This window comes from Bubalus bubalis, chromosome 20 (genome assembly GCF_019923935.1).
Source record: "Bubalus bubalis isolate 160015118507 breed Murrah chromosome 20, NDDB_SH_1, whole genome shotgun sequence".
NCBI classification, from domain to species: domain Eukaryota; kingdom Metazoa; phylum Chordata; class Mammalia; order Artiodactyla; family Bovidae; genus Bubalus; species Bubalus bubalis.
Window position 1 is genome coordinate 38,840,363 of NC_059176.1, and position 27,937 is coordinate 38,868,299.

Genomic DNA, 27,937 nt, shown 5'->3' on the forward strand with positions numbered 1-27,937 from the left:
CGAATTTTTTTTGCCAACCCAATACAAGGTCAGCCACCTGAACTTGGCAAAAGCTGCAGAAAGGTTAGGGATCTCTATCCATACTTAGGCCACAAAAACGACTGGCTGCTAAAGTTTCCCTCTTCCTCATGAAGAACTATCCCGATTTCCATGAGAGGATGAGAAGGAGGGATGCTGGTGGCGGCCTGTTGTGTCACCATGTTTGAGAACACAGAGGGACACACGGCAGGCAGCCTGATGTCCCTTCCACGTGGTTCCCCGATCTCTCACTTAACCGCACCGCAGCTCTGAGGGGGTGCGGAGAGATCTGGGTTGGTGGTTTGGTATCTTGAGGTCACAGTTCAGTAATGGGCTGGTTGTGTGGCTATGGGCAAGTCAAATCCCCTCTCTGGGCCCATTTCCTCTTCTGCTGGAGAGATGGATTAGAAGATACACATCTTCCAGTTCCGTATGAGACTAACATTTGCCATCTGGGATGTATCAGTAGGCTGCAAATCCTGGGCCGGCCCTCCTCACACGTGACTCCCATTTTACAGAAGGGGATGCTCAGAGAGGTTAAGGAAGCTGCCCAAAGTCACTCAGGCGTTGGGCAGTGAGTCAGTGTTTGGACGTGGAGGTCGTTGACTCTGCGTTGTATACTCAGGCTGCATGAGAACACCAGACTGTCCCAGAGTCTTCTGTTGTTCACTCCCTCAAATTGGGCCAACTTTGAAACTCAGCATTTGTCTCCTCTGAAAGGATACACCAGCCACATACACCCCAAACACACCATTCTGAGGCTCCCAAAGCAGAAAGTCCTGGCTAGCACAGAGGGGAACAGGGTCTGGTCCGAATATGATTTCTCATTCTGCTGCTCCTTTTGAGATTGTGGTAAAATAAACACACACACACATTTTAGAGTCTGTGGCATAAAGAACCTTCACATTATTGTGCAACCTTCACCATCATCCACCTCCAGAACTTTTTCATCTCCCCAAACTGGAACTCTTGTGCCCATTACATATTAATTCCCCGTCTCCCCCTCCCGCAGCCCCTGGAAACCACTATTCCACTTTCCCTTCTCGGTTTGACTACTCTCAGAACCTCATTAAAAGGGAATCATCCTGCTTCTTTATAAACAAAGCGGCACTTACTGAAAAGTCAGTGGCCCGGGGTGGGGGGAGGAGGTGGAGGAGGAAGGGAGCCGGCTAGGCTGAGACTCAGCCAGGAACCCGCAGAGGGGAGGGGCAGGCAGCATACACACAGCCTCTGTGCTCTAGGAAGGGATGGAGGCTTGATGGGCTCCTGGGCCAAAGTGGTGCCAGGAAGGCAAGCAGAGCAGCAGAAGCACCTGCCTCCTGCCTGCCTTCCTTGCTGGTCCATCCACAGAGACCCCCACCCTCCCCGCCAACCGAGGGAGCCTTTTCTTTCTAGCCCAGCCCATGGAAACAGAACAGCTAAAAGCAGCTGTGGTGGGGGCTTGGGAAAGCCCTCCTGGGCCATCCTCTTGCTGGAGAAGAGAAATGGCCTGGAACTGGTGGCTCTGAGTCAGGGTCAAAGCTGGAATGAGAACCCAGCTCTGAAACACCCCACCCAGGCGCTTTTCTCCTGTGGCATCCTTTGCAGGTATCAAGCCATGCTGCCCTCCCACCTCACAGCCCCCACCATGGGTCTCGCCCCAGTCGACTAACCCGCTGATAGCTAGTGTTCCTCAAAGTGCTGGCAAGGACCCCCTGCTTCAGCAGCATCTGGGTTGTTATTTGTTTTTCAGTTGCTAAGTCGTGTCTGACTCCTTATGACCCCGTGGACTGCAGCACGCCAGGCTTCCCTGTGCTTCACTATCTCCCGGAGTTTGCCCAGACTTATGTCCAGTGAGTCAAAGATGCTATCTAACCATCTCATGCTCTGTTGCCCCCTTCTCCTCCTGCCCTCAATCTTTCCCAGCATCAGGTTCTTTTCCAATGAGTCGGCTCTTTAATTTCAGCATCAGTCCTGGGGTTTTGTTTAAAATGAAGATTTCTGGACTCTCATGGAGATCCAGGATATCAGGACCTCTGGGTGAAGGGCCCAGGAATTTGCCTTTTAAACAAACTCCCCTGGGGTCCCAAAAGAATGGCGGGGATGTATGAGGTGACAATGCCCTGGGTGAAACCAGGGAGGCCACATGCCCAGACGCAACAAGGAGAGAGTTCGATTAGGAATCAAAGGTCAGGGCCCCTTTCTGATTCTGACTAACCCTTACTAACCCGGGGACATTGGCCGAAGACACCTCCCCCGCCCCAAGACCCTCAGCCTTGTGATCCTGCCCCCAAGTGTTGCAAAGGTCTTTGAGGCAGGGAGGGACTGAGGGACCTGTACCCTCAATTCCAGCTGCCTCTGCCCTCCTGGGACTAAGAGTTTTCAGTCTCCTCCATTCCAGTCTCACCTTCCAGAGATGAGGTTGCTCTGACGCTCAGGATAGGCTTGGCAAAACCTACAGGATGTCACCCTTTATTGTTTTCTATAAGCCAAGGTCTTCTGCCATTTTACAGATACAGAAACTGAGGCTGAGAGGGGCAGGTAAGCCTTCTGGCTCCCAGGCCCCTCTTCCTTCCTACCCCAGGGCCCTCATCTTTTCCCTTGGGAAGCTCTGCTCTCAGAAGGGACGCCCCTCCCTTCTCCCCAGGGAAGAGGCTCAGGCTTCAGGGAGCATGAGGGTGGGTGGGGAAGACCTGACCGCTGCACCTGCAAAGAGTCGGACACGACTTAGCAACTGAACAACAACCATCCCTTCTCCAGGCAGAGAGATTCCCTGGCTCATTGATTGGTGAGCAGAGTGGGGGCTGGCACCCTTGCCCCCCACAGACCCATCCCCAAAGCTGGGCCCACCAGCCAGGAAGAAGGAAGCAGCATGTATCTCGCCCTGAGCCTGTGCCCCTGCAACATTGCAGCTGGTGGGTTTGGGGAGTGGGGCGGTGCCCGGGCTCTCTGGGGAGCCGCCTGGTCTCAGGAATATCCCTGGTGCTTCCTCAAGACGCCTATCTACCCCTGGGCAAGTTTTTGCTGCCAAGATGGCTGCAGGCTCCCTCCTCTGCAAGCCCCCTTTTAAACTGGAGCAGCAAGAGGTAGGCACACTGCCCGGGATCCAGCTACAAGGAGAACTTAGGAAATGGGAGCTGAAAGCAGTCTTCAATGTGTTTGCAAAAGAAAGGTCTATCGGGTGAGAAACCGATCAGGGGAGACCGCAGGGCAGCACAAGCGCGCCCCCTGGAGTTAGGCGTTGATAAAACAGGAGCAGAGTGAGCAGCTCCCCCACTTCCCGCCTCCACCCTCAGGTCTTCCAAATGTGCGGGGATCCCGATGGTGAAGGGCATCTGCCTCCCCCCGGGCAGCCTCCGCCCTAGGGGTCCAGAGGTGACCCCGCACCAGACACGGTAGCCGACAGGCGCACTGGCTGCACTGGTTCCATTTCAGCAGGCGGTTCCCAGCTACCTTAAAAGAATGGGTTCAAGGCCGGCAGGGTGATAGAGCATGGTGGCGACCACGTGACCAAGGGCCCTGCATTAAGCGCTGACATGACCCGGCTGTGTGCTCACGGTGCGGGGGTCTGCTGGGGGTGGGGGGGCTACCGTGCTAGGCGTGGGTAGGAGAGGAGAGCCTGGAATCCACAAGGCAAGCAGAGTTTGTTCTAGAACTCCCTCTCAGCAATATGAACATCTCCACTTCCTGGGTCCTGAAACATCTCTCACTGACCCCAAGTCTCCCTTAAGCCACCCCCCCCCCCCCCCGTCTCTTCTCCCAAGTTTCTGAAGAGGTGTCTCCACTAAACCCACTGCAGCCTGACGCCCGCCCCCACCAAAACTGCTGGCACCTGGTAATTAGTGCCGACTCCTCAGCAGCTTGCGGGGTGCACCCCTGGCTTCTTTGGTTGGTTTCCTTCCTTCCTTCTTTGGTTTCCAGGGTCCCAACTCCTCTGGATTCTCCTCCCACCTCCTGGCTACATCTTCTCAGTCAGCTTTCCATCCTCAAATTGTTTCCCTGGGCTCCATTTCTCCTCTCATGCTTCCCGGTCCCCAGACGACTGCACCCTTGGCTTCAACTCTCACGGGACACCTTGAGGCCTCCTTCCCTCTCCTCCCCCATCCCCCCTCTTCCTGCAGCAGTTTCTGGGCTTAGTGAAGGGCATCCCCACCCCCTCTTAGGAGACCGGTCCCCCTCACCCTCCAAGTCATGCTTGCCCCCCTCTCTTGCTCACATGCTCCCCTCGATGCTGGCCAGTCCCCACATCCTGCAGTTTAGCTCCTTCAACTCCGTCCAGCTTGTTCCTTCCTCCGTCCTGCTTCCACTGCTCTGGGTCAAACCTTTAACCCTGAAGCTGAACCACATCTCCCAAATAGTCCCCAAATTCCAGTCTTCCTCCCACTTCCAACACCCACTCCTCATTGCCTTGCCTGGCCAATTTCTCAAACAGGCCAGTTTCATCACTTCCCTCTCCTGCTTGGAGCCTCCTCCACACTCTGAACACGATGCCCCAATCCTGAGCAAGGCACCCTACTCCTGAACAAGATGCCCCACTCTTAAGCAAGACCTGGAAAGGACCTCGTGAGCTGGCCTGGTCCCCAGGACATCTCCCACCACCTCCCCAGCCACAGTCAACACCCCAACATGCTGTGGTCGCTCCTTCTCAGTCCCTTGTTCACTCTGTGACCACTGCCTGAGGCCCTCCATACCCCCACCCATCTGGCAGCTCACACATCCAGCAGCAGCTTGCGGCCCCTCTGAGGTCTCCCACTGACCGCAGTGGGAGATTTAAGCTCAGTTTCTTGTTCTCCTTACACACATCTGCTTGGCTCCTTCCCAGTAGACAGTAAACCCCTGAACTGGGCCTGCGTCTTGATTATCAGGGCAGAATCTTCATGCCCAGCACCACCTACAGAGCCAGTACCTGGCACAGAGTCACCCAAAAGTAGGAGCCAGATGAATAAGTGAGAGCTTCCATTTTCCCCATACAATGGAAGGGTGCTGAGACATAAAAAGGACACAGGCACTGAACCACACTCCATGTGAATGAATTTGAAAACATGTTGCGTGAGAGTGCCAGACCCAAAAAGTCATATATTGAATATTTCCACTTTTATGAAATATCCAGAATAGTTAAGTTCATAGAATCGGAAAGCAGACTGGTGTGGTTGGCAGGGGCTGTGGGAAAGGGGGAATGGGGGAGTGGCCACTCAGTGGGGACAGGGTCTCCTCTGTGGGTGATGAAAATGCTTTGGAACTAGGAAGGGGTGATGGTTACACCACACTGGGTGCTCAGTGCCACTGAACCTTTAAAAGGCTGTTATGTTGGGACTTCCCTGGTGGTCCAGTGGTTAAGAATCTGCCTGCCAATGCAGGGGACACAGGTTCGATCCCTGGTCCGGGATGATCCCACATGCCTCTGAGCAACTAAGCCCCTGTGCCACAGCTGCTAAGTCTGCACATTCTAGAGCCTGTGCTCTACAAGAGGAGCCACCTCAGTGAGAAGCCCGCTCACCGCAATGAAGAGTAGTCCCCCTCTTGCCATAATTAGAGAAAGCCTCCAGGCAGCAACAAAGACCCATCACAGCCAAAAATCAATTGATAAAAATAAAAGGCTCTGTTTTGTGAATTTCACCTCAATAGAATCCTAATAATAATAAACAGAAGGAAGCAGCAGCAGCTGCTGCTCCTGCCTTGAGGCTCCCATCTACAAGGTCAGCCGTGGGCTAGCTTTCCCCTCTTCCAGGAAAAGGAGCTGGGCCTCTCTGCATCTCCACCCTGGCTAGGGAACGGGGCCAACACCCCATGACCTGCACTCAGGCCCTGCTGCAGGGTGACCCAGCCTGGCTGGGCCCCCAGGCCTCGTGGAGTCTCGGGAAGAGAAGCAGCTGGCCTCCCCAGTTGCAAGTGACCACTGGGCCTGGTCTCAGCCAAAGGCGGTTTGCACAACTGTCCATCTGGATTCTGAAGGCTCTGCCCGGTCTCAGTGCTGCAGGGCCCCATGGAAGCAGGAGGAAGCGGGATGACCCTGCCTGACATGGCCCAGGAAGCTGCCCAGGCATCCACATTCACCTCATGCCCCTGCAGGGACCCTGCCCGGCCTGACTGCGTGTGGGGCACCTACTCTCGCTACACTGAGAAGCATCTGCCTTGCTGCTGAATAGCTTGGCCTGTTTGAATAGATGGCAATTCCTCAAACTGAATTACCATATGTAAAAGAGATGACCAGTGCAAGTTCAATCCATGGTGCTTCATCATGCAGGGCACCCAAAACCAATGCTCTGGGACAACCCAGGGGGATAGGGTGGGGAGGGAGGGGGGAGGGGGGATTCAGAATGGGGGGTGGCACATGTATACCTGTGGCTGATCCATGTTGATGTATGGTAAAAACCATCACAATATTGTAAAGTAATTAATTCTCCAATTAAATTTAATTGATTTTTAAAAATTGATGTCTTCACACTAAGCCCAAAGCAGCCCCATACTTCTCTTCAGACTTAGCTCTGTGCTCTGGGGCGTCTTCCCTGGAGCAGCCCCTGGAGCTCTGAGACGGGCAAGGACAGGCTGGCGTTCGCACACCCACCCAGAGGCCTGCATCCGTGCCGCCCATCTTCCCGAGGGCCTGGCAGTTTTCTGCTCCTCCATAGCCTCAGTTTTCTAACTCACACAATGTCCTGCACAACTCGGGGACTGTCCTCAAGCTCAGCTGAGACGTGGGGTGGGACAGGGCTCAGGACTAGGTGACCGGCCGCCTGGCCTCAGGAGCCCTTTGGGTGTGACCTTCCTGGACTCCACACCCACCCCCGGCCGGCGGCCATGGCCCTGGGCGCTCCCCAGAGGGACAAGGGCCAGCCCCGAAGGGGCGGCATTGGCTTCTCCCTAGGTGAGGGGGTGTGCTGGGTCTGTGGTCAGAGATTTCACAGGGTTCGGGCTTTTCTTTCTCAGTTGCTGACCCAGACCTTTCCCTCAGATTCTTAGTCTGCTCCCCGCCTGCGAGCACCAGGGCCGAGGGGGGTGGGCAGGGAGGGGGCATGCGGCAGCGACACGCCAGACAAGAGTCCGGAGCCCTGGGCCCCGTTTTGGTGGACACTGGCTACGTGACCCTGGGCTGCGGTCCTCATCTGCATGGTTTTAAAGGGACGCTTTTGGCATTTTCAGCAGGCAAATCTGCAGGCCTACTCCACGGCGGAGGGACAGTTGACTCCCGCTAGAGGTGGCCCTGTCATCGTGAGAAGCACAAACACCTTCACACACTCCAACCCTCCGGGGAGTAGGGGTTGAGGGCCTCTATTGCAGCGGTCCCCGAGCTCTTTGGCACCAGGGACTGGTTTTGTGGAAGACAACTTTTCCTTAGATGGGGCGAGGGGTGGGGGACACGTGGTAATTAACGTGAGCCCAGCCATGGAAAGTGATGGGAACACAGATGAAGCTTCGCTCCCTTGCCCTCTGTTCATCCCCTGCTGTGCAGCCTGGTTCCTAACAGGCCTCGCCCGGGTCAGCACTGGTCCACAGCCTGGGGCTGGGCCCCCTGCTCTGTGGGACGGCTCTAACCTCTTCAGATGCTAGGTTCTCCTGGGAGCTCCGGGGATACCCAGGCTCTCGAGGTGGGCTGCCCCTCATGTGGGGCTGGCTGTGCTGGGGAAGGCAGGGCTCCCCTGTTACTTTCCCGTTGTCCCTCTATTATTCCTGTTACCCCTCTGTTACTCCCACCCCCCGTTACTCCCCTGTTACCCTCTCTTACTCCCACCTTATAGCCCCACCCTCCCCATCTCTGACAAGGTCCAAGGTCGCAGTCATTCTCCCCCAGCCCCCAGCTCTCCCTGCTGAGCCTGTGGGAAACCCAGCCCACTTCCATGGCGTGGAGACAGGGCAGGGGGGTGAGGGTCTGAAGCCATAATGCCTCTACACAGGGGCTTGTCTGTTTCAGGTGGCTCGTCTCTAGCAGTGACAGGAAGGGAATGCCAAATTAACGCTGGGTAATAAATTCTGTGAAGCCAATAAAACCAAAGCAGAGGGATAGATGGAAGAACCGCAGCAACTGATTAAACATTTTTGTTGGCAGTCACAGACACATGGCACATTTTCCAAGGCTTGCATCAAGCAGACATCTGGCCAGGGCCCGTGTATGTGTGGGAGGGAGCCCCAGTGAATGGAGACGAGGGGGCCTCCCGGCCGGAGACAAGGACCCTCCGAGGGGCAGCAGGCCAGGGAGCAGGCACTATCTGGGGGCCGAAGCATCTCTAGGGCGATGACCTTGGTGAGCTGGTGGGGACACCTCCCAGGAGGGGCAGTGTTGGGTCTGCCCCCTCAGTCTGAGCCCAGGCTTGCTGGCCAACTTCGTGGGCTGCAGGAGCCGAGGCCCGGGAAGAAAATGTTCCGGGTGTGGAATGCCTGCTGCCCAGCCCAGCACACCCCACGCCCAGGCTGAGGATTCTGGAATCCAGGCCTAAGGGGCCTGGGCCTCCCCTGAGTCTGAGAAAGAGAGTGCATGCCACTAGCCAGTGTCAGAGCTGGCCCACCGAGAACCCCGGACACGAGAGGATCCCGGGTGCCTGACTCCCTGGGTTGCCTGATCACATCACAAAACACTCTCTACTTCCATCCCTCCACCCACATCACTGCTCTCCCAGAGCACCCTTCCACCCTTTGAGGCCCTGCTGTGCTCTGGGACTCAGAGGCCCCTCTGCTTCGGAGCTGGTGTGAGCTGTGTGTGTACGTATGCACGCATGTGTGTGTGTGCACAAGCCTACACACCTCCCCAACAGGCTCTGCACCGTGTTCCTTTCTGACTTCCTCCCCACGCCTCCTGACCACGTTGAGAGGCCCCAGTGGGACTCTGCTCGGGGTAATCTGGACCTGCGGCAGCGTGGGGTGAGGGCACATGGAGCAGGCCAGCGGCCAGCTGACTCGGGCCCATCTTCTGTTAGGAAGAACAGGGCTGCCACACAAAACTCTCTCGTTCTATAAAGACCCGCCACCCACAGGACGAAGCCCAGTCTTCTCAGCCTCCCCTGCAGACCCTGCCGGGAACAGCCCCAAGTCGATGCCCCTGAGATGCAGGCAGGGGTCACTGTGACAGGCCCGGAGCTGCCCACAGGACTGGCCACTCACCCTCCCGTCAAGGCAGAGGAACCGGGCAGAGATCCTGGTTCCATGCATTTCAGATGCGCTCAAGGCTATCAGCTCCCATCAAAACCCAGGGCCCTAGGGCTTCTCGGTGATTTTCCACTCTTATCTCACACACAGAGAAATGGGCCGGGGCTTTATCAGCTGACTCTAGCAATGGCAAAGGGCATCCGTGCTCCCTGACCCCAGACACATGCCCCTTTGCTCCCACAGAAGGGTCACAGCTCAGTCTAGCCAGACCCTGTCCCCCCTGAAAACCTGGGTCAAGTCCACTGCCTGGCCCGTGACTCCGTCTCTCTGCCTCCTGAGCCTCGGCCCCCGGTGCACCCAGGACCACAGCCATAGTGTCCCAGTCAGTCTCCCCGCTCCAGGCCCCTGGGCTTTGGCCTGGCCTCTGCCTGCTCCTCACCAGCTGCACGAACCATCTGCTCTCTCTCAACCACCTCCCACTCAGCCTCACCTTCACAGAGGTCACCTTCCACCCCTTACCTGGACGACACCTGCTCACCGTCCGGGCCACCCGTTAAGGCCCAGCACACAACTTTGCTCCCCGTATTGTGTCTCCCTCTTTGCAGCCTCAAGGGCCAAGAGACTAAAGCTTCGTCTCCCTGGGACAGGAGCTGCCCTGAAGAGATGGTCACAGGGCCCAAGTCTCAACCCACCTCCGAGAAGAACACCGAGAGGATGGCCAGGCTGATCCAGTGTATCACGCCGGCAAACTGGAACGCGCTGGAAACTGCAAGCATAGTAACAGGGGTCGATTTTAGGAGTAAGGAATGAGGTCCATCCGCAAAGCGGGCTTCGAGGCACGGAGGCGGGCCTCCAGGAGCCCGGAGAGTGAGCATTTGGATTGGGAAGCAGTCGGGCCAGAGAACGTGAGGGAGCTTTAAGGGCTGTCTGCAATGGAGGTGGAAGGAGGTGGGTGGGTCTGTGATGCTGTTTTTCCTTCTACCCTAGAGGCTGCCTCCATCTCCCCCCAGGCTGCCTCTCAGAGTTCCAGCTCAGTCCCACCAGCCACTGTGGGCTTTGTGCCCAGAAAGGAGCCTTCCAGAGGGGCCTTCCAGAGACATCCCTTACAGGGCTCTCGGACCAGGGAAGGCAGCTTTGGTCAGATCTAGATGAGCTTTCAGAAATCCCCACCACAACTGACCCCCAAAGCACTGTGCGCTGTGAGTGGGATTTAAGGCAAGCTTCCTTTGACTTCTCATTCTGAAACTTCTGAGTGGCTGAGATGGCAGTGTTAGCCAGAGTATTCTGGGGAGAAGACTGGAGCTGGGACTGGCAGAGGGAGCTGGGGGTGGGGAGGGGATGTCAGCCTCCCGAAAGTGGCACAGCTTCCCGCCTCCAGAGCGTGAGCAGGGAGCACCAGCAGCCACTGAAACTCCCACCCCACCTTCCACCAGACAGTCCTTGGCACTAAGGCACCACCTCTGGGCTCATAGTATAGGAGCCCTGAGGCTAATAGTAAGATGCTGGGGCCCAGGACAAGGGCAGGTGGGCTTTGATAGAGAGAGGGCAGAAGGGGATGCCGCTCAGAGGGCCAGCCCCAAAAAGAGAGTGGTAGCAGTGGGTGACCCCGGGCAGCGTGGCAGGGCTGAAACAAGGCACAGGAATGCTGCTGGGAGCACGCTTCCCTATTGCACTCTGGCCAGGCCTGCTCAGCACGTAGCTCAGTTCCCCTGGGAGCCCAGGAAAAATGCCCTGAGCCATCAGTGGGGCAGGCTGGCCAAAGAGAGGAACCCACAGCCTCCCCAAAACTCTGAGATGGGCCTGCCCTGGGGGGCAGGTGGAAACGAAGTCCTGGACCATGTCCAGGGTCAGAGAGCTGCCACACTGGGTTCCAGGTGGGAGACTTTGGGGCCCCTGGCTTGAGGCCAATACGAGCCTCAGAAGGCAAGGCCTGCCCCACTGTGGGTCACATGAAGATGAGTGGGAACTGGGAGGCTGAGGCCTGCGTGATTCTGAAGGGACCTCCAGATGATTCTGGAAACATAAAATCTCTCCCCATTATTTCTCAAATGAATTCCTGGGCTTTTTTTTACGGATCGCTTTAGAAGAGCAATAAATCTCTGATTGTGCATTTTATGGAATTTAAGATGCCTTTTATGAGCTGCTATTGGATCTCCCACCAAAATCAATCTCCTGGATACTTAATTTTAAGCAAAATTCCAGTGTCGGCCGTGTTCTCGGTTCTACCCAATGCCTGAGCGGCCAAGGGCCCCGGGTATAACCCACAACAGGGAAAGAAAGACTCTGTTATGGTCAGACCTCATAAAAAGCAGATGGAGGGATGAGTGGGAGGGAAAATAGACAACACAGTATAATTGAAGACAGGCTGAGTGTAAAATCAGGGCTGGTTACTTTCTGCTGGAAGATACGGTGATTAGAACCAAGGGGCCACCAGCTGTACAAAGCCAACGAGGCTCATCAGACAAAAGCAACTCTGCACTCTCTGCCACCCTCTCGGAGAGGAGGGAAGGCTAACAGGTTGGCAGGAGCTTTGATGGACCCTGAGTGCAGAAACTCCAGTAAAGGACCTGTGGGCAACTGAGAAAACAAGTCTAAGATGACAGAACAGGTCCGGGGGTGGCTGGATCAACAGTCCTGGATTTTGCCAATGGATGGGAAGGAAATCTCTCAGAGGGCCAACAAGTTCATTTCTTTTTTTATTTGCATTTGAATGAACCATCCTCTGACTAGGGGACCTCTGGGGATGCAAAGAGCACTCACTCACCCAAAACCAAGAGTCAAGGCCCTTGGCCCTTCGTGCTGGTACGCCAAACAGGGATCTACAAGGGGCTGGCCCTTCGTGCTGGTACACCAAAGAGGGATCTACAAGGGGCTGGGGCAGGAAGAGGACCCTCTGCTCTGATGGCTGTGCTGCCAAGGGGCACTGGAAGGACAGAAGAGGTGGCAGGCAGGCCAGCAGCCACCACGCGTGTCAGGCTCCCACGAACGTAGGACAAACACCAACAGGACCAGGCTGAGGAGGAAAACCGGCATGCGGGCTCGACATCCCAGCTCCCATACCTCTCACCAAGGGGAAGTCTAACTTCTCCCAAGCTTCATTCCCACATCCATAGAGAGGGTAACAGCCGTCTTGTCTGTCTCCCAGGGCTGCTACTAGGATCAGATGCACGGAGAAGTGCTTCCAAAATGATCACATTATAGACACATAACCCTGCCAACTTACAACTGGTTAAAAATACAGGGAATCCTACAGGGAATCCTAGCATCACTGCGGCTGCTGTCATTACAGGTTACTACAAAGTGAGACGCCTCCACACGTGGGAACTCTAAGCTACAGAAAATTCCAATCTGGAAGATTCCAAATGGGAACAATAAAAAAAAAAAAATGGTGCACACAGGGGTCCCCAACGTTTTGGATATTATCAGCCGCTGATCATGGCATGCTGGGGAGGGGGCGTGAAGAGGCCACACTGGGTGGATGGAGGGGCAAACCCATGCTGGGGTGACAGAGAGAGGGGGTGCCAGATGCTTTCTTCCCCGGGGTCACCCCCATGAGCTATGGGGCCGGGGGGTGAGGAGGTGGGGACAGCCCTCGGGCTGGGGGCAGATCTCACTGGTAGTTGGGGACCCCTGATGGATGCACATGGAATATTGACATCATATGTGTTTGCATATGTATCTCACTTGCTACTCACACTGGAGAAGCTTTATATCTATTAGAAGTTCCAGAGTCAGGAGAATCACCACCAATATTACACAGGTTACCAGGAAACCGTTGACACTCGCACTGAGCAAAAATACCTGCCACACGGCTGCTCTCTTCCCACAGCACGGCTTCAGCCAGGTAGACCTGCGGGGACAAGAGTGGGGGAGGAGGCATGAGCGGGGCAGGGCCTGCCGCAGCCCTGCTGACCTGCAGGGACAAGAGTGGGGGAGGAGGCACGAGCGGGGGAGGGCCCGCCGCAGCCCTGCTCTCAGATCCCGCCCCCGTCCCACCACCTCCCACCTCCCCCGCTCTGCGCCTTCTTCACGGGCGCTGGGCAGAAGGACGAAAACTGGAAACATCTCACTGAGAGATGCAGCTTCATTTACAGGCTGACCCAGGCTGCTCACGGCATCTCCCTGCGCTCCAGTCTCTTCATCTTTAAAATGGGAACAAAACCACATCTCATAGCCTTGTTGTAAAGACGGAAGATCACAAAGGTTAGTGGAGAGGCTGGCTATGTGATAAGTACTGCATGAATTATTATTATTATTACACTTATTACTATAGGGCTTCCCTGGTGGCTCAGTGGTAAAGAATCTGCCTGCCATGCAGGGCACCCGGGTTTGATCCCTGGGTTGGGAAGATCCCCTGGAGAAGGGCTTGGCAACCTACTCTAGTATCCTTGCCTGGAGAATCCCCATGGACAGAGGAGCCTGGCTACAGTCCATGGGGTCCAAAGAGATGGACACAACTGAGTGACTAACACTTTTACACTTTCACTTTATTATTATACTTCTGTGCAGGGTCAGAATGGAGCACACGTTCTACATCTCAAACCACCTCTAACAAGTGCTCAGTGAATTAATAAGTGAATTTTCTTTTTTTTTTTCAGTTATATAAGAAAAGATTTGAAGTAGATCTTTGCTTCTTCAAGCAGACTGTAAGAAACATTAGTTCCACAGAACGTTAATGGTTGTTACTCAATAAAAAGTTTCCATGGTTGGGTAAGTTTTGGAAAATTTGTGTCAAGGTTAAATGGATTATTTTTCTTTGCAGGACATTTTAGTGCCATTAATATGCTATCATACACCAACGGACTCCAAAAGGAATTACAGAATCAGTGTTTCCCAAGCTCACTATCCCATGGCACACTTTTGTATGTAGCATCTGGAGGGACTAGTGGTCTGTGGACCATCTTTTGGGAAACCCTTGACTACACGATCACGACCATACTTAGATATGCGGCCACCAAGGATGAAATCTTTCCTGAGTAGGCCTGAATGTGGAGAGAAGGCAGAGAATCTCAGAGCTGGTAGGTCTCTTAGGACACTTGATCCACTGCCTTCAGGAACACAAGATTCTGGTGATAAGGGGGTGCCTCTAAGAAGGTCTTGGGATGGTGAGGTCAAAACTCACTGCCTTGGTAGGTTATTTATGGGTTGGACCCGCCTGCCTGCCTTGACGAGGAGGAATGAGGTGCCCTGGATCACCAGTGGCTGGGGCCTTCTCGCTTCTGGCTGACCTTCAGTCTCCTGGGGCCATGCCAAAGGCATTCTAGACCTCCGTTTCCCCATATGTAGAACTCCTTAACCTCCAGGGTCATTGAAAATTAAATGAGAAAATGTATCTGACCTGGAAGGAACCATGCAGCTGATGACGATGGTGATGGTGGTGGTAATGATGATGATAATTATCTGATGGCCCAAAGATCCGGCCATCACCCCTGTCCTTCCTGTCCTGAGGGAGCGGCCGGCTGGAGCCTGCTGCACAGCGGCCAGGACCCTCCCTCAAAGACCCCGAGGGTGTCGCTGGAAGGGGGACTCCTGCCTTGAGGTGCTTCCTTCTCCCCGAAGGAATACTGTGGGTGCAGGAGATTTCTTCCTCACAATCCATCCAAGGAAGGCTCGAAGGAGGCCCCAGCTGTGGGAAGGTGGGACAAAGCTCGTGGCTCTTCAAGGAAACCTGGCTTATTCAAATCTTTCTTGGATGTTTTCTAAAACCAATGGGAATGATAGGTGTCCTTGGCTCCGGGGGAAAAAACTGGGGGTTCAATCCCCAGCCTCAGAAGCTGGTCCCAGGAAGAGGGGTAGGGGAATTCCATCAGGTGATGGGGAAGGATGGAAGGTGCCTTGGACAAGCAGAGGGTGACTGATGTGACCCCCAAGCCCACGGCCAAGAGTGTGGCTGGGGTGAGGGGTGAGGAGAGCTGCCAGGTAGAAGGGAGGGTTCTCACTGGGGACAAGAGTGAGTGGAGGCCAGACTGAAGGCAGGTTTCGAAGTCCCCCGCAGAACCACCTCGCTCCACCTTCCTGAAGGTTCACGAGGGCTCCCCCTGACCCTGGATCTTCTTGAAAGTTCAAGAAGCAATTGGTGGCCCATGACTAATAGGCTGCAGGATAAACCTCAAACCAACACCACGCAGACCTCAGGAGGGTTGCCAGAGAAAGTTCAGGACAAACAGGTAAATCTTGGATAAGCAATCAACAATTTTCTACTATAAGTATGTCCCAATCACTGCAATGGGCGTCCCAGGTGGCTCAGTGGGTAAAAGAATCCGCCTGGCGGTGCTAATGGTAAAGAACCCGCCTGCTTAAAGCAGGAGCCGTAACAGAAGCAGGTTCAATCCCTGGGTTGGGAAGTCTCCCTGGGGGAGGGCATGGCTACCCACTCCAGTACTCTTGCCTGGAGAATCCCATGGACAGAGGAGCCTGGTAGGCTACAGTCCATGGGGTCGTAGACTCGGACACGACTGAAGCAACCGAGCAAGCAGGCATGCACAATCATTGCACGTTTACACCAAACAAACAAACAAACAAAACTCATTGTTTATCTGAAATTCAGATTTAACTGGGTACCCTGTAACCTTATTTGCTAAATCTGACAGCCCTAAATTCAGAGCAGAGGGGGCTTGAGGTGGGTCTGATGAGGGTGGATGGGATAAGTCAGAGGGATGCATGGGAACCCTGGGAAACAGGTGAGAAGCCAGCATCAGGGAAGGAAAGACCAGGAGAGGGACACCGCTGGGAGGGCTGTGCATCTGTCCAGGAGACCAGGAAATAAGGACTAGCGCGGCCAGCTCAGAGGGACAGCCGTGTCCCACCTGGCCAAGGCCCAGAGAAGCCTAAAGGCTCTGTCCACAGGGGCTATCCGCTGTGCATGCTTTTGTGTGTATGAAAGATCCCTTTGGATTTAAAAAAAATTATTTATTTTGCTGCACCAGGTCTTGGTTGCGGCATGTAGAGTCTTTATTTGTGCTATGTGAACTCTTCATTGTAGGATGTTGGAGCTACTTCCCTGACCAGGGATCGAACTGGGGCCCCCTGCATCAGGAGCTCAGAGTCTCAGCCACTGGACCACCAGGGAAGTCAGACCCTTTGAATTCTAAGGTAGCCCTGGCCATCACCACCGACTGACCTCCTCTCCTCCTGGCCCATGCTGAGGGGGTCATGTCTTCTTTTCTCACAACATGACATTCCCAACCCCCATCCAGGAGCCCTATTTTAATCTTTCTGCACCCCTCACCCCGGTTCTCGCCCAGCTCCAGCTGCCTCGGCATGTCCTCTGGAAGTCTCCTGCCACCCTGTGCCCTCCTGTTCACTCCTCCCCGAGGCCACAAGCACTTTCACTGCTGAGTTCCAGAGGAGACCCAGCTCCAATTCCACATCCTCCCTGAAACCTAGTCCAATTGTGTGTGGCCCCTAAACCGAAGCCATTTCACTGTCACCTGAAATCTGAGGCAAGCGCTTTCCACATGATGAATAAAAAAGGGCAGCTGCCAAGGCCATTTGCTGGAACTGCTGCCACGCTGAGCACCAGAGGAAGACGCGCCTGTACGCCCAACAGGGGCCGGGCGGCACCTGTTCTCCTCCATGCCTGTGTATCCCCGAAGCATGGGGTGTACCCCTCAGAGCCCGAGCCTTCTACCCTGAGAAGTAGCTCCGGTACTTCTTCAAGTAGCAGTCTTTCCCTCTAAAAAGGAGACTCGGAGCTTGAGCTGTCTCCCTGGGAGGGAAAAGTCATTTTATGTTGCTGTTTCAAATGTTAAGATGTTGCTTTTTATTTTTTTGTGTGATTGGAAAAACTTCCTAAGCAGACCCAGGTTTGGTCACTGGGAAGTGGTCAGTGCTCAGTGGGGACGTGTAGTTTGAAGCTGGCAGTGCGGGCCTGGCCCTGACACCATGGCATCCCTTAGATGCCAGGACTCAGAAACCAGGCTGGGAAAGGTCTAGAAGTCAAGTGCGTGCCGGACACCCTGGGTGTCCTACCCTAGACAGGCACTGTGACCCAGACAGGCAGCGGCTCTCGGGCTGCCCTTCCAGTGGGTGAGAGGCAGACCATAAATGTAACGAACTAGGAAATTAGGAACTTCCCCAGCTGTCCAGTGGTTAAGAATCCGCCTGCCAATGCAGGGGACACGGGTTCGATCCCTGGCCCGGGAGGATCCCGCATGCCACAGAGCAACTAAACCCCTGTGCCACAACTACTGAGCCTGTGCTCTAGAGCCCGCGCTCGGCAACAAGAGAAGCCTCCACAGTGACAAGCCCGGGCCCAGAACTAGAGACTAGCTCCCGCTCGCCACCACGAGAGAAAGCCTGTGTGCAGCAATGAAGACCCAATGCAGCTGAAACGTAAATAAATGGAATTAATTCATTAAAACAGGTTAGGAAATTAGATGGTGTGCGACAAGGTGGTGGGTTCTGTGGAAGAAAAGAGGGGCATAAAGGGTGGCATTTTAAACTAAGCGGTCAGGGTAGGCCTCACCCAGAAACTGCCATTGTAAGCAAGAGCTGGAGGGAGTGAGGCTGTGCAGATCTGAGGGCACGGTGGCGATGTACAGGAAACAGGGACTGTTTGTGGTAAAATCCTATTGGACTCCCAAGGAATCTCTGGCAGAGTAAATACCAGAAGGGCGGGATCCGGGAGCTGAGCTGGGGGTGGGGGAGGTGGGGCTCCCCCTTTAGGCTGGGGGCAGTTTACCTAACCCACCCGGGGCGGGTGCTGCAGGCGTTCCCACAGCCCTTGGGGCAACCAGTGCAGTTCCCAAAGAACCCCAAGTGAAAGTGTTAGTCATGCAGTTATGTCCGACTCTGCGACCCCATGGACTGTATAGCCCACCAGGTTCCTCTGTCCAAGAAATTCTCCAGGCAAGAATACTGGAGTGGGTTGCCATTCCCTTCTTCAGGGGATCTTACCAACCCAGGGATTGAACCCGGGTCTCCTGCATTGCAGGTGGGTTCTTTACCTTCTGAGCCCCCTTGGGAAGCCCCAAAGAACCCAGGGCAGTTGCAAACAGAGCCCAAGACTGCCTGAGTCCTGTGCTTCCACTTCCGCACCAGCCCAGGGGTCCCCCTGGCCCTGCTCTGCCTTCAGCTACCATCCCTCAACCACGTCCATGTGGAGGTGACTTCCTGCAACCCCTCTTTTTGCACAAGTTCAAGAAATGCGATTCACACATGCTCTATGTGAAGCCCAGGGCAATACACGTAGGGGTGGACTCAGCTGCAGCAGGTGGAGGGAGACCACCCATCAAGGAAAGGACAGCATCCAGGGATCCAGTAGCTGCTGAGGAGCGGCTGCCTGGGGCAGGAAGGCTGCAGTCCACATTCCAGCTCAATGGTTCTCAACCTTGGCTGGTCCGAGGACCACTAAGAGAGCTTAAAAATATCCCAGTGCCTGGGCCACACACCGTATCATTCAAAACACAACCTCTAGGGTGGGACTCAGGCCTCAGTAATTTTTGATCTCCTTGGAAGATCCCCTGGAGAAAGCAATGGCAACCCACTCCAGTATTCTTGCCTGGAGAATCCCATGGACAGAGGAGCCTGGTGGGCTACCGTCCATGGGGTCACAAAGAATGAGACACAATTGAGCAACTAACACTTTCACAAAGTGCAGCTGAACTTGAGAACCACTGTCTTTGTTCTCTGATGCCCAGTGGACTCTGGGAACCAGCAGCAGCAGCATCACCTGGGGCTTGTTAGAAACGCAGACTCTTGGGCCTCCCCATACCCATGGAATGAGTGCATTCCAATGAGATCCTGGGTGATCTGGGTGACAACCACTGTGGTGGATTTAGCAAGAGGCACTGGGCAGCTCAGGAGGTGGGCAGGGCATGGTCAGGGGAGACTGGTGCAGAAGAGATGAGGCAGTGAAGGCAAGCAGGTCCCCAGCCAGCCCCGGGGCTGGGGTGCAGGACCCAGCACTGAGAAAACGGCGAAGCAGGCAGGCCCCCCAGGGAGCAAGAAGGAGCGCTGATTCTCACTGAGGCTGAGTGTGTGTGTTCGGGGGCATCGAGGGATTCCTTACCCCAGACCTAAGGCTGAAGCCAGAGTCCAAGCAAGCTCTGGGCTTCCAGCTCCATGAAGAGCAGGACTGTGGGCCCCAAAGCTCCATGACGGAGGCTGGGCTGAAACAGCAGACTTCCTGGCTGCCCCAGTGTTTAGAAATCCCAAGCTGCTGATAAAATGTCCTCTGAGACCCAAATGATTCAGACATTCCTAGGAGACTGTGTCTTAGCAGAAAAATAGAATCTTTCCAGCTTCATAATGTCCCTGAATGATTAAATAATGACTCAAGGAGTTCCATGGGCCAAAAGGGAAATCAGCATTGACTCTTTAATTAGAGAAGATACTTTCCTCCATCTCTTGAGCATCCAGTCCTGTCCATCAAAGCCCTGGAGTGGGTTTTCAGGGTGGTATTATCCCCAGGAACACCACCAGAGGGCAGGCGTCTCTCAATTTCCTATCTTGGTGCAGTGACAGGGAGGGGACAGCTCCAGGAGGCCGGCTTGGGCTGCCAAAGTCTGTAAATACCAACAAGCAGATGGCATCTCCTGGCAGGCAGGCGTGTGTCCTACTGTGAGGGTCCACCAGTCACTCCTGAGACCTCAGAGAAACCCTGGAGCAGGAGGGGAGGTGAGTGCCCTTACTGCTTCTGCTTTATATACATAGGTGTCTTGATAAAAGTTTGAGAGAATGACTTTTAGAATGTGAGAATGAACTCTGGCAAGTTTCTAATGGAACCTTCATAGGAGGTCAGGCCGCGTGAGCACCCCAGAAGGAGGCGGCTCCAGGTCACTGCTCCATCAGGCAGTGTGCCCAAGCCTGGCACCGAAACAGCCCCGTTCTGAGAGGCAGAGCAGGACGGCAGGGGCTGTGTTTGCTCCCGGGGGGTCTGGCTTCTCCCACCCTGGCAATCCACAGCGTGGCTGCCGGGCTGGTATAGCTGGGAGGATGCACGATGGGGGAGAGGCAGTGGCTAGGGTATGGAGATTGTGGAGACCCCCACACTATCTGAACAGGTGCTCACAGGCTGTGGACAGTCCCAGTGTCCCCGGAGGAGGTGGAAGATCACAGAAGAGCCTGTTTCTCTGTGAGTGGCCAGACCAGATGGCCGCATACCCTACTGCGTGTGGATTTTCATCCCTCAAGTCCCCAAAGAAAGGGGTTGAAGTTGAGGCCTTAATGAAGTCTGGGGTGCTGGGCCTCCCCACCCTACCTCAACTCCCGCCTTAGGAGGCTCTGCTTGACCAGAGCACTGAACCTTCTGGCCTGCAGAGCTCTCTGAGGCATGAAAACCTCGGCCCTGCACCCAAACAATGCACAAAACCACAGCAGTGTGCAGCATTCCAAGGGGCGCATGGACCCCTCGAATCTCACTACTAGGTCTTCTAAGGACACCTGGGATCCAAGTTTAAAGCCGGGGACTGCGCAGTCTGAGATCCACCCCTGCCCCCCAGGCCCTGAGATACTCTAATTCGTGTTGCTGGACGCCAGTGGCTTGGGTGCCCCAGACTTGGTGGCTGTTTCATCAGCAGACCATCCAGTAGCTCTACTTTTCTTTACTGTATTCACTCCAGGGGATTAAATTACTGTCAGAGAAAGCCACGAAGCTGACTTAAAATCCAATTTCTGGCATTGCCCTGGGTTTTATTTGAATTGATTTAACAAATACTTATAAGGCATTTACTATGTACGTATGCCACTCTGAGCACTTTACAAATGTTAACTTGTCTAGTAGTTTTGGACGACAGTTCCTTCAATTTTTCTTTTCCTTCTGTTGACAAACAGTGGGGACAGTCAGACTTTTCCATCTGTCTAGGTTTTGGTACTAACACCACCACTGCCTGAACTCTGAGTGTTATCTTTGAGCCTTAGTTTCCTAAGCTTCCAAATGGGAAAACTGCTGTTTTATTGCAGGAGTGTTATACTAAAATATTAAAAATAACATGTAAAATCTATAATGTAATGCTTACTACACCATTCATATTTATTATGATTTAGATGCATGGACATTAGAAAAGTGATTAATCATCTAAATGTGGGTAGTTTCCATATCCATTCCATCCTGCACATAGTTTATTACATGCCCGCTAGGTGCCAGGCACTATACTGGGTGCTCAGCACATGAGGGCACTCAGGGCATTCATCTATATGGAATCTGCAGCCTTATAAGTTAATTCTGACTCTGCAATGAGCTATTAGTCCTAGACTACCCTGAAAAGCTGAACATATAAAGGGAGAGGAGAAAGCAGACGAGGGAAATGAGCTTACATGTGAAGAACTCATTCAAAGACAACCATCCTCTCAGGAGAACCATCAGTCCAACACCCACAGGGACACACTTGTGCCTCTTTCTCACTCTCACAGGGAGAACCAGAACAGCAGGCAAAGCACCGTCAAGCCCCTTCGTTCCTGTACACAATCGCAGGAGGCAAGCAGGGCACACACTCAGAAATGCAAGCACACGACACGCTGTGGTCGCGGGGACTCTCAGGTTGGAGGTGAGAGGTGACTCAGCCCTTGGGGGAACTGAAGAAACTGAAGCTCCCATTAGAGCAGCTTCAGTGCTGCAATCAGAGCTAAAGGTTAGCCCCACCTCCTGGGGGTGGAGGGCGGTGTGCAGCTGGGGTCACAGGAGTCTGACATGTGCTAGCTCCAGAATTTCAGATATCTTGCATCCTGGGAAATGCCAGCTCTGGGAAAGACAGCAGGGTGCGGTGGCAAGAGCCCAGCCCAGGAGCTGTTACCCCACTTGACAAGCCGTCAACCTCCGTCTGGGAACACAGTGACCAACACACACCATCGACCTGCTACTTGGGGGACTTGGGGCATTGTCCACACACCTCTGAAGGGCTGCCACGGGTTCAAGCCTACTCAGGGGAGACAGTAGGGTGCTGCTGGACCAAGTGGCCACAAGACTCTCTCACCTCCTGAGTCCTTAATTCAGGAACTGGCCAAAAGTCCAAGAGTCTTCTTTGTGCCAAGCTTTGTGGGCAGGGCTGCCTGGATGAGGTCAGCTTCCTACCCAGGAGGTTAACAAATGGGCTATGATTTTCAAGCACTCCCTCCCCACTTCTCTGTCCAGCTCTCTGTGGTTCTGAGCTGTGGCTTGGCAAATCCTGGGTCAGCCAGCTCCCTCTTCTCTTTGGCCAAAGTTCAGATCTCAAGTGCCTCCACAGATGACTGCCCCCCCTCACCTCCACAAGCCCATAAATTCAGCTCACTTTCCTTGGGGACCTGGACTTGGGTTTATGTCCTCACCCCGCCCCCCGCACCCGCCCCCCCCAGATCACCCGCACCCCGCAAAGATGGCCAGAGGCACTCTGCCGCCACCTGGTGGTCTCCAGCGGCGATACACCCTGCCCCTACTCAGGTGGGGAAAAGATGTTTATTTTGCTGAGAAATATTGGTGATTGCAGCCATGAAATTAAAAGACGCTTACTCCTTGAAAGGAAACTTATGACCAACCTAGACAGCATATTGAAAACCAGAGACATTACTTTGCCAACAAAGGTCCGCCTAGTCAAGGCTATGGTTTTTCCAGTGGTCATGTATGGATGTGAGAGTTGGACTGTGAAGAAAGCTGAGTGCTGAAGAATTGATGCTTTTGAACTGTGGTGTTGGAGAAGACTCTTGAGAGTCCCTTGGACTGCAAGGAGATCCAACCAGTCCATTCTAAAGGAGATCAGTCCTGGGTGTTCATTGGAAGGACTGATGCTGAGGCTGAAACTCCAATACTTTGGCCACCTAATGCAAAGAGCTGACTCATTGGAAAAGACTCTGATGCTGGGAGGGATTGGGGGCAGGAGGAGAAGGGGACGACAGAGGATGAGATGGCTGGGTGGCATCACTGACTCGATGGACATGAGTTTGAGTGAACTCCGGGAGCTGGTGATGGACAGGGAGGCCTGGTGTGCTGTGATTCATGGGGTCACAAAGAGTCGGACACGACTGAGCGACTGAACTGAACTGAACTGAATATTGGCGAACTTACCACCTTCTTAATAAGTATAAAATCTTTGCAGTTCTTGGACTACAGGAAACAGGCTAACTGTTCTTACACGAAAATACTTTTTGATCTGAATTAAACCTCTATTCCCTGTTGGGGGCATCAAGAACCCTCATGGAAGCCTGAGACTACTAAAAATATAGAGTCATGGTCACAAGGTCAGCTTGGGTCCAGGGACAGCTAGTGTGTCAAAGGAAGGGACGGAGTTTTATTATAGACAAATCTCACTGGCATTGAGAACATGGATTAAGGAAACTCTTAACTTTTTTCCTTCCTTAAGGGAAAAATGATGACTCAAGCTTTACAAGCCAAGTGATACAGAACTTTTGGACTTTGCATTTGCAAGGTCATGGCACAGACAGAACTGCCTTTTAACCCAGAACCCCCCAAACTGTTTCTTTTTCTAAAAGGATGCTAAGAGTATACTAGCTCAAGTGGGCAAGCTTCTGAGGTAAGTCTGATTCATTTCTCTTAGAATGATTTTGTGGACGGGCTGTGGAATTAGCCAGGATGCTCAGAGGTGGGCCAGTCACAGACCATGGCCTTGAGTTCTGAAGTGTGAGAATCCTGGTCCCTTCCTGTGATTCTTCCTGGACCCCACATAGGTCTTGGACTAGCCTACACCTCTCCCCAAATAAAACTGGGCTTCCCCTTCTCTTCTAATTTTATCTTTAACACAGCCTCATCCATCCATTTACTCACTCAGGTCATTCCTTTATTTAATCAACACCGCTCTGTGCTCCAAGGCTCAAAGGATCCGATCCCTGCCCTGAGGGAGCACTTGAGCCAGTACCAGAGGGAGGCTGGAGAGTAGAGCAGAGCTCAGTGTCACAAGTGCTGAGACAGAAGTAGGTCAAGGGCTATGGTGCATGGAGGTGAGACCCTGGCCTGGGTGGGGTGGGGGACAGAAGACTTTCTGGAGGGGGTGGTCCTTGGACTGCAGAATATGGGGAGAGAGGAGGGAATCTGGGGTCATGGCTCAGAGGGAGCCTCTCCTCCTCCCTCTGCACCTCCAGCCTTTGTTTGCTGGCATGTCTAAAATTATTTCAGTCGTTATTTAAAGATGTTGCTATATTGGCCCTGTCTTCTCTTCCTAACCTGACATCTCAAAAACTATTAGGTTTTCTTCCTTTGACTTTGAAGTTGCAGTTATTTCAGAAATGTGCCATTAACATCATCTCCAAGCTATGTCCCTTTCTGTCTTCCCAACCTTCCTCCAAGCTTCTCCCATCTGGAGGTCTGGCCCTGATCAACCAAGTCAGACCTTGTAGAACACTAAAATATAAATAATTACAAAAGGCTGAATATTTTTCATTTCTTACTTTGTTTTGGTATTTTGACAAAGACGATCCTGCCTACTCTCCCATGACTCTCCCTGCACTTGCTTTTTACCAAAAGAAGGGGAGCACTATCTCTCTGTAGGGCCACAGAGTCTGCTCTATAAAGGGGGGACAGCCCTTGCTTTCACTGCCTTCCTCCCACATACGTTGTCACCGTCACTTTTCCTATGGGGTCTGCACCTCCTGAGGGTGGAGACTCTCGGCTTCTCTGAATTTTCTGTCTTCTGTGAAGCTGACCTCCTGTCTAGCTAACCCAGACCCTGAAAACCAACCAGGCCTTCAGGGTAGTGAAGCTGGTTAAGAAAAGGTAGAACTCCCAGTCTGTGCCATGAGTTAGACACCTGCAAACCCGATGTCCCTCTTCTAAAGGTGGACAGTTGGCTCACTGAGAAACAGCTCTGTATCTCACGTTCCCACTGTTTAATGGGGTGATGTTCCAAAGGGAAGCAGGCCAGACCGGGCTCTGGTTACATGGAGACACAAAGGGAAACACTGGGATTGTGGACACAAGTCAAACTGCCTCCAAGTGAAATAATCAAGTCAAGCAAGTTACCAAAGAAACAGTCTGAGAAAGCAGACATGTTTCTAGATCTTTTCCAAATCCAACAAGGACTATAAAGGAAAAAGGAAAGTCTCATTCTGGATCAAAAGCTATGAATGAAGGCTTGGGTTCCTTAGAGGCCCATTGGGTAACATCAGTGTGTTTCAGGAAATGACACAGTTCAAGGGGTGGCCCTGATTGGGCTGTGGATTCCCATATCCCTGACCATGTGACCCAATTCTAGCCAATGAGACATGAGGAGAGAGCAGCTAAAGAATTCTGGGAAAGTTCTTTGTTGCTCTTGAAAGAGAATGATGGGTAGCCATTCTTTCTCTTGCCAGATATGTATGAAGATGATGTGGCCAGATAACCATGGCAGCTCTCTCACAAAATAAGGGGAAGCTTACAGCATCAGGATGAAGCCAACACTGCTGACGGCAGAGCAGACAGACGGCAGAGCAGACAGACGGAAGGAATCTGGTCCTTGTCACTATTGGTGAGGGTCTGGACCAACCTCAAAGCTGCCCTGGCTCCAGGTTCTTATGCAGTGGGTGCATTGTGGCAGCTCAGCTGGGGTTCAGAACATGCTCAGGCAGCTCCTCTGTTCCCTTGCCTCTCCTCTTAATGTCTGTTCACATCTGCAGACACGCACACAGATTTGTGTTTTAGCACAATCGAAGGAGGAAGTGCATGGCTAAGGGGAAGACGCAGGGAGGGCAAGGATGATGATGGTGGTGGAGGTGGTGGTGTAGTTGGCATGGTGTGCCAGTGCAGCCCCTTGGATTGAATCGGAGACCTGGGTGAAGAGAAGCAAAAGCCAGAAGCAAATAGGACGAGAGTGGTCTGGGCTCACAGATTGCTGGGAGCCGGCATATTGCATATTGAGTGAGGATCTGTAATAGCTCAACTGGAATTCTATCACTGCCGGGAGCCAGCGTGAGGCACTCCTCCCATGACAAAGGTCATGAGGAAGGAGGCTCGGCATACGCAAAGGCGGGATCGAGCCTCAGGAGTCCCCCTGGAAATTCTCGAGCATCTACCCCCAAAACCAGAGTCTGCCTACTTTCTGCTTTGTGCTTTCACCTACACCTCTGACTTTACGGGGGGCTGTCTCCCACTACCTCTCTCTGGAAAAAGAGTTAGCTTACAGCTCCAGTTAATAATTCCTGGGTGTGACAGTGTTTAACCTACAAACTCCTTTGGAAATCCTCTAGCCTGCCTGAATAGGTTTTTCCGGCCACATGTGATTGTTCAGAGCCTCCCAACTGTGAGAGGCAGGAGATGTTCTAAACTGCCTAAACACAGATTCCTTTGAGTAGTTAAAAGATTGATTAGAAAATGTATTGGTGAAGGGTTTTTCACTTGTTGGGCCAATGTTTGCTGCTAAGTCTCCATACTCCTTACCTACTGTGTCTTTGGCAGTGTATTGATTGATATAATGGGTGTATAGAAATGTAAAATGCAGCTTTGTCCAATGCTTTTTGGAAGGCTGGTGCCTGACTTTGGAATAATCACCTTTAGAGAAAAATAAGTTTCTTAAAATGTTAACAGGCCTCCGGGCCAGAAGATGATGTCAATCACCTGAACTTTTGCATATGATAAGTTTGAAAGCCTGGCTTAGATTAGAACCAGGAACTGCTGTCCTTGCATGACTCCACCCCTTCCCCCATTATCCTCTATGCATACCTTAAGGTATAAAAACTACTTTGGAAAATAAAGTGCGGGCCTTGTTCACTGAAACTTGGTCTCCCCATGTCACTCTCTCTCCCAAATTCCAGCTGAGTGTCCATCTGGAGCGCGGATGTCCTCTGCGACCATTTATTTGCCTGGGCTTCTAAGACCCACTCGAGAAGGTGTCTAAGGTGGGGCACCTTCCGCTATTCGAGAGGGCGCCTGCGGCCTCCGTGGTCAGAGCTAACCTGGTGTCACGGGTTATATTGATTTTCCGCGTAAACCAAGCCACTCAGCTTCTTTTCTCCACTGAATTTTCCTACTGAGCTATCCTTATTTCAGCCGCTTTTCTCCACTGAATTTCCTCACTGAGCTATCCTTATTCTATTACTCTTTGTATCCTTAATTAAAGTGTAATTAAGCAGTTATTCCCTGACCCTCGCCTAGCCGTCTCTCCTTCGAATACCCTGGATCAGCTGGGGCTGGTCCCCGGCAACAGATAGCTTGATAAAGGGTCTGGGGGTGGGGGGAGGCTTTTTATCCCTACCCTGCTTGGGTATACTGTGGCCTTCTGGTTTCTGAAGCTCCTGAACCAGGCACGAGCATTCCCACCGTGTATACTGTTGGTGGCAGAGGAATGGACGAGAGGGAGCCAGAGCAGGGGAGGAAGAAGGACCCAGCTCCAACGGCGACTGTGCCTGGCTGACTGGCTTCATGGAGCCCAGGTGTCTTGGAAACCGCTGGCTCCTGTCGAGGCAGGAAGGAGGCTGCGGGCCATTGTAAAGCAGTCAAATGCACATGTGACTCACTCTGGTGACGGGTTGGGGAGGATGGCCAGGTAGGTCTAGATCCACCGACTGGGGCCAGACAGAATTCTTTTTTGGGAGAAGACAGTTCAGTTTTGGGTCCTGTTGGGTTTGAGATGGCCAGAAGTCCTGACTGGGTAGATAATGGTTCCTCAGGCTGGATTTAAGTGCTTCCACCAAAAAAACTATTTAAAGCAATGATTTGGGTGGAAACTAGAACATTTCTCAAATATGCAGTCCACTCAGAGATAGAAGAACAGATAGTTCCACAGACACTTGTTAGGATTCTACATGTATCTGGGATCCTGTGAAGATGTCCAGGAAATAATTGTATGTGAGCCAGGGTTTTTTGAGAGAGAGAGAGAGAGAGAGAGAGAGGGAGGGAGAGAGAAAGGAAGATAACTGCGTTGGAGACATGGCTTTGAAAGCTACAAGTTGAAGAACGTTAATTTCAGTCACGGGGGTTGCTGCACTTACCCAGTGGATAGAATTAGTAGAGTGAAAATGG

General features: G+C 53.1%; 1 protein-coding gene and 1 long non-coding RNA gene across 8 annotated transcripts in view; one reads left to right on the top strand and one right to left on the bottom strand.

Annotated features, from left to right (window-relative positions):
- The window catches only part of TMEM266 (transmembrane protein 266), a 126,400-nt gene that overhangs the window by 34,348 nt on the left and 64,115 nt on the right, over positions 1–27,937 (bottom strand). For 3 of the 7 annotated variants that reach the window (XM_025271603.3, XM_006044404.4, XM_044932810.2), the window contains 2 exons: positions 12,771–12,925; positions 9,768–9,841 (listed from right to left, as the gene is read on the bottom strand). In XM_025271603.3, the coding sequence (XP_025127388.1) occupies positions 9,768–9,841; positions 12,771–12,925 (229 nt within the window). Of the gene's footprint in view, positions 1–9,767; positions 9,842–12,770; positions 12,926–14,413; positions 14,702–27,937 lie in introns of those variants that run through there. The other 4 variants (XM_006044405.4, XM_044932808.2, XM_044932806.2 and 1 more) reach the window with 3 other exon arrangements.
- Positions 19,373–27,797, top strand: LOC123330718. Its single transcript, XR_006546795.2, has 3 exons — positions 19,373–19,695; positions 25,294–25,488; positions 27,208–27,797. It is a non-coding gene; the product is annotated as an uncharacterized LOC123330718 (long non-coding RNA).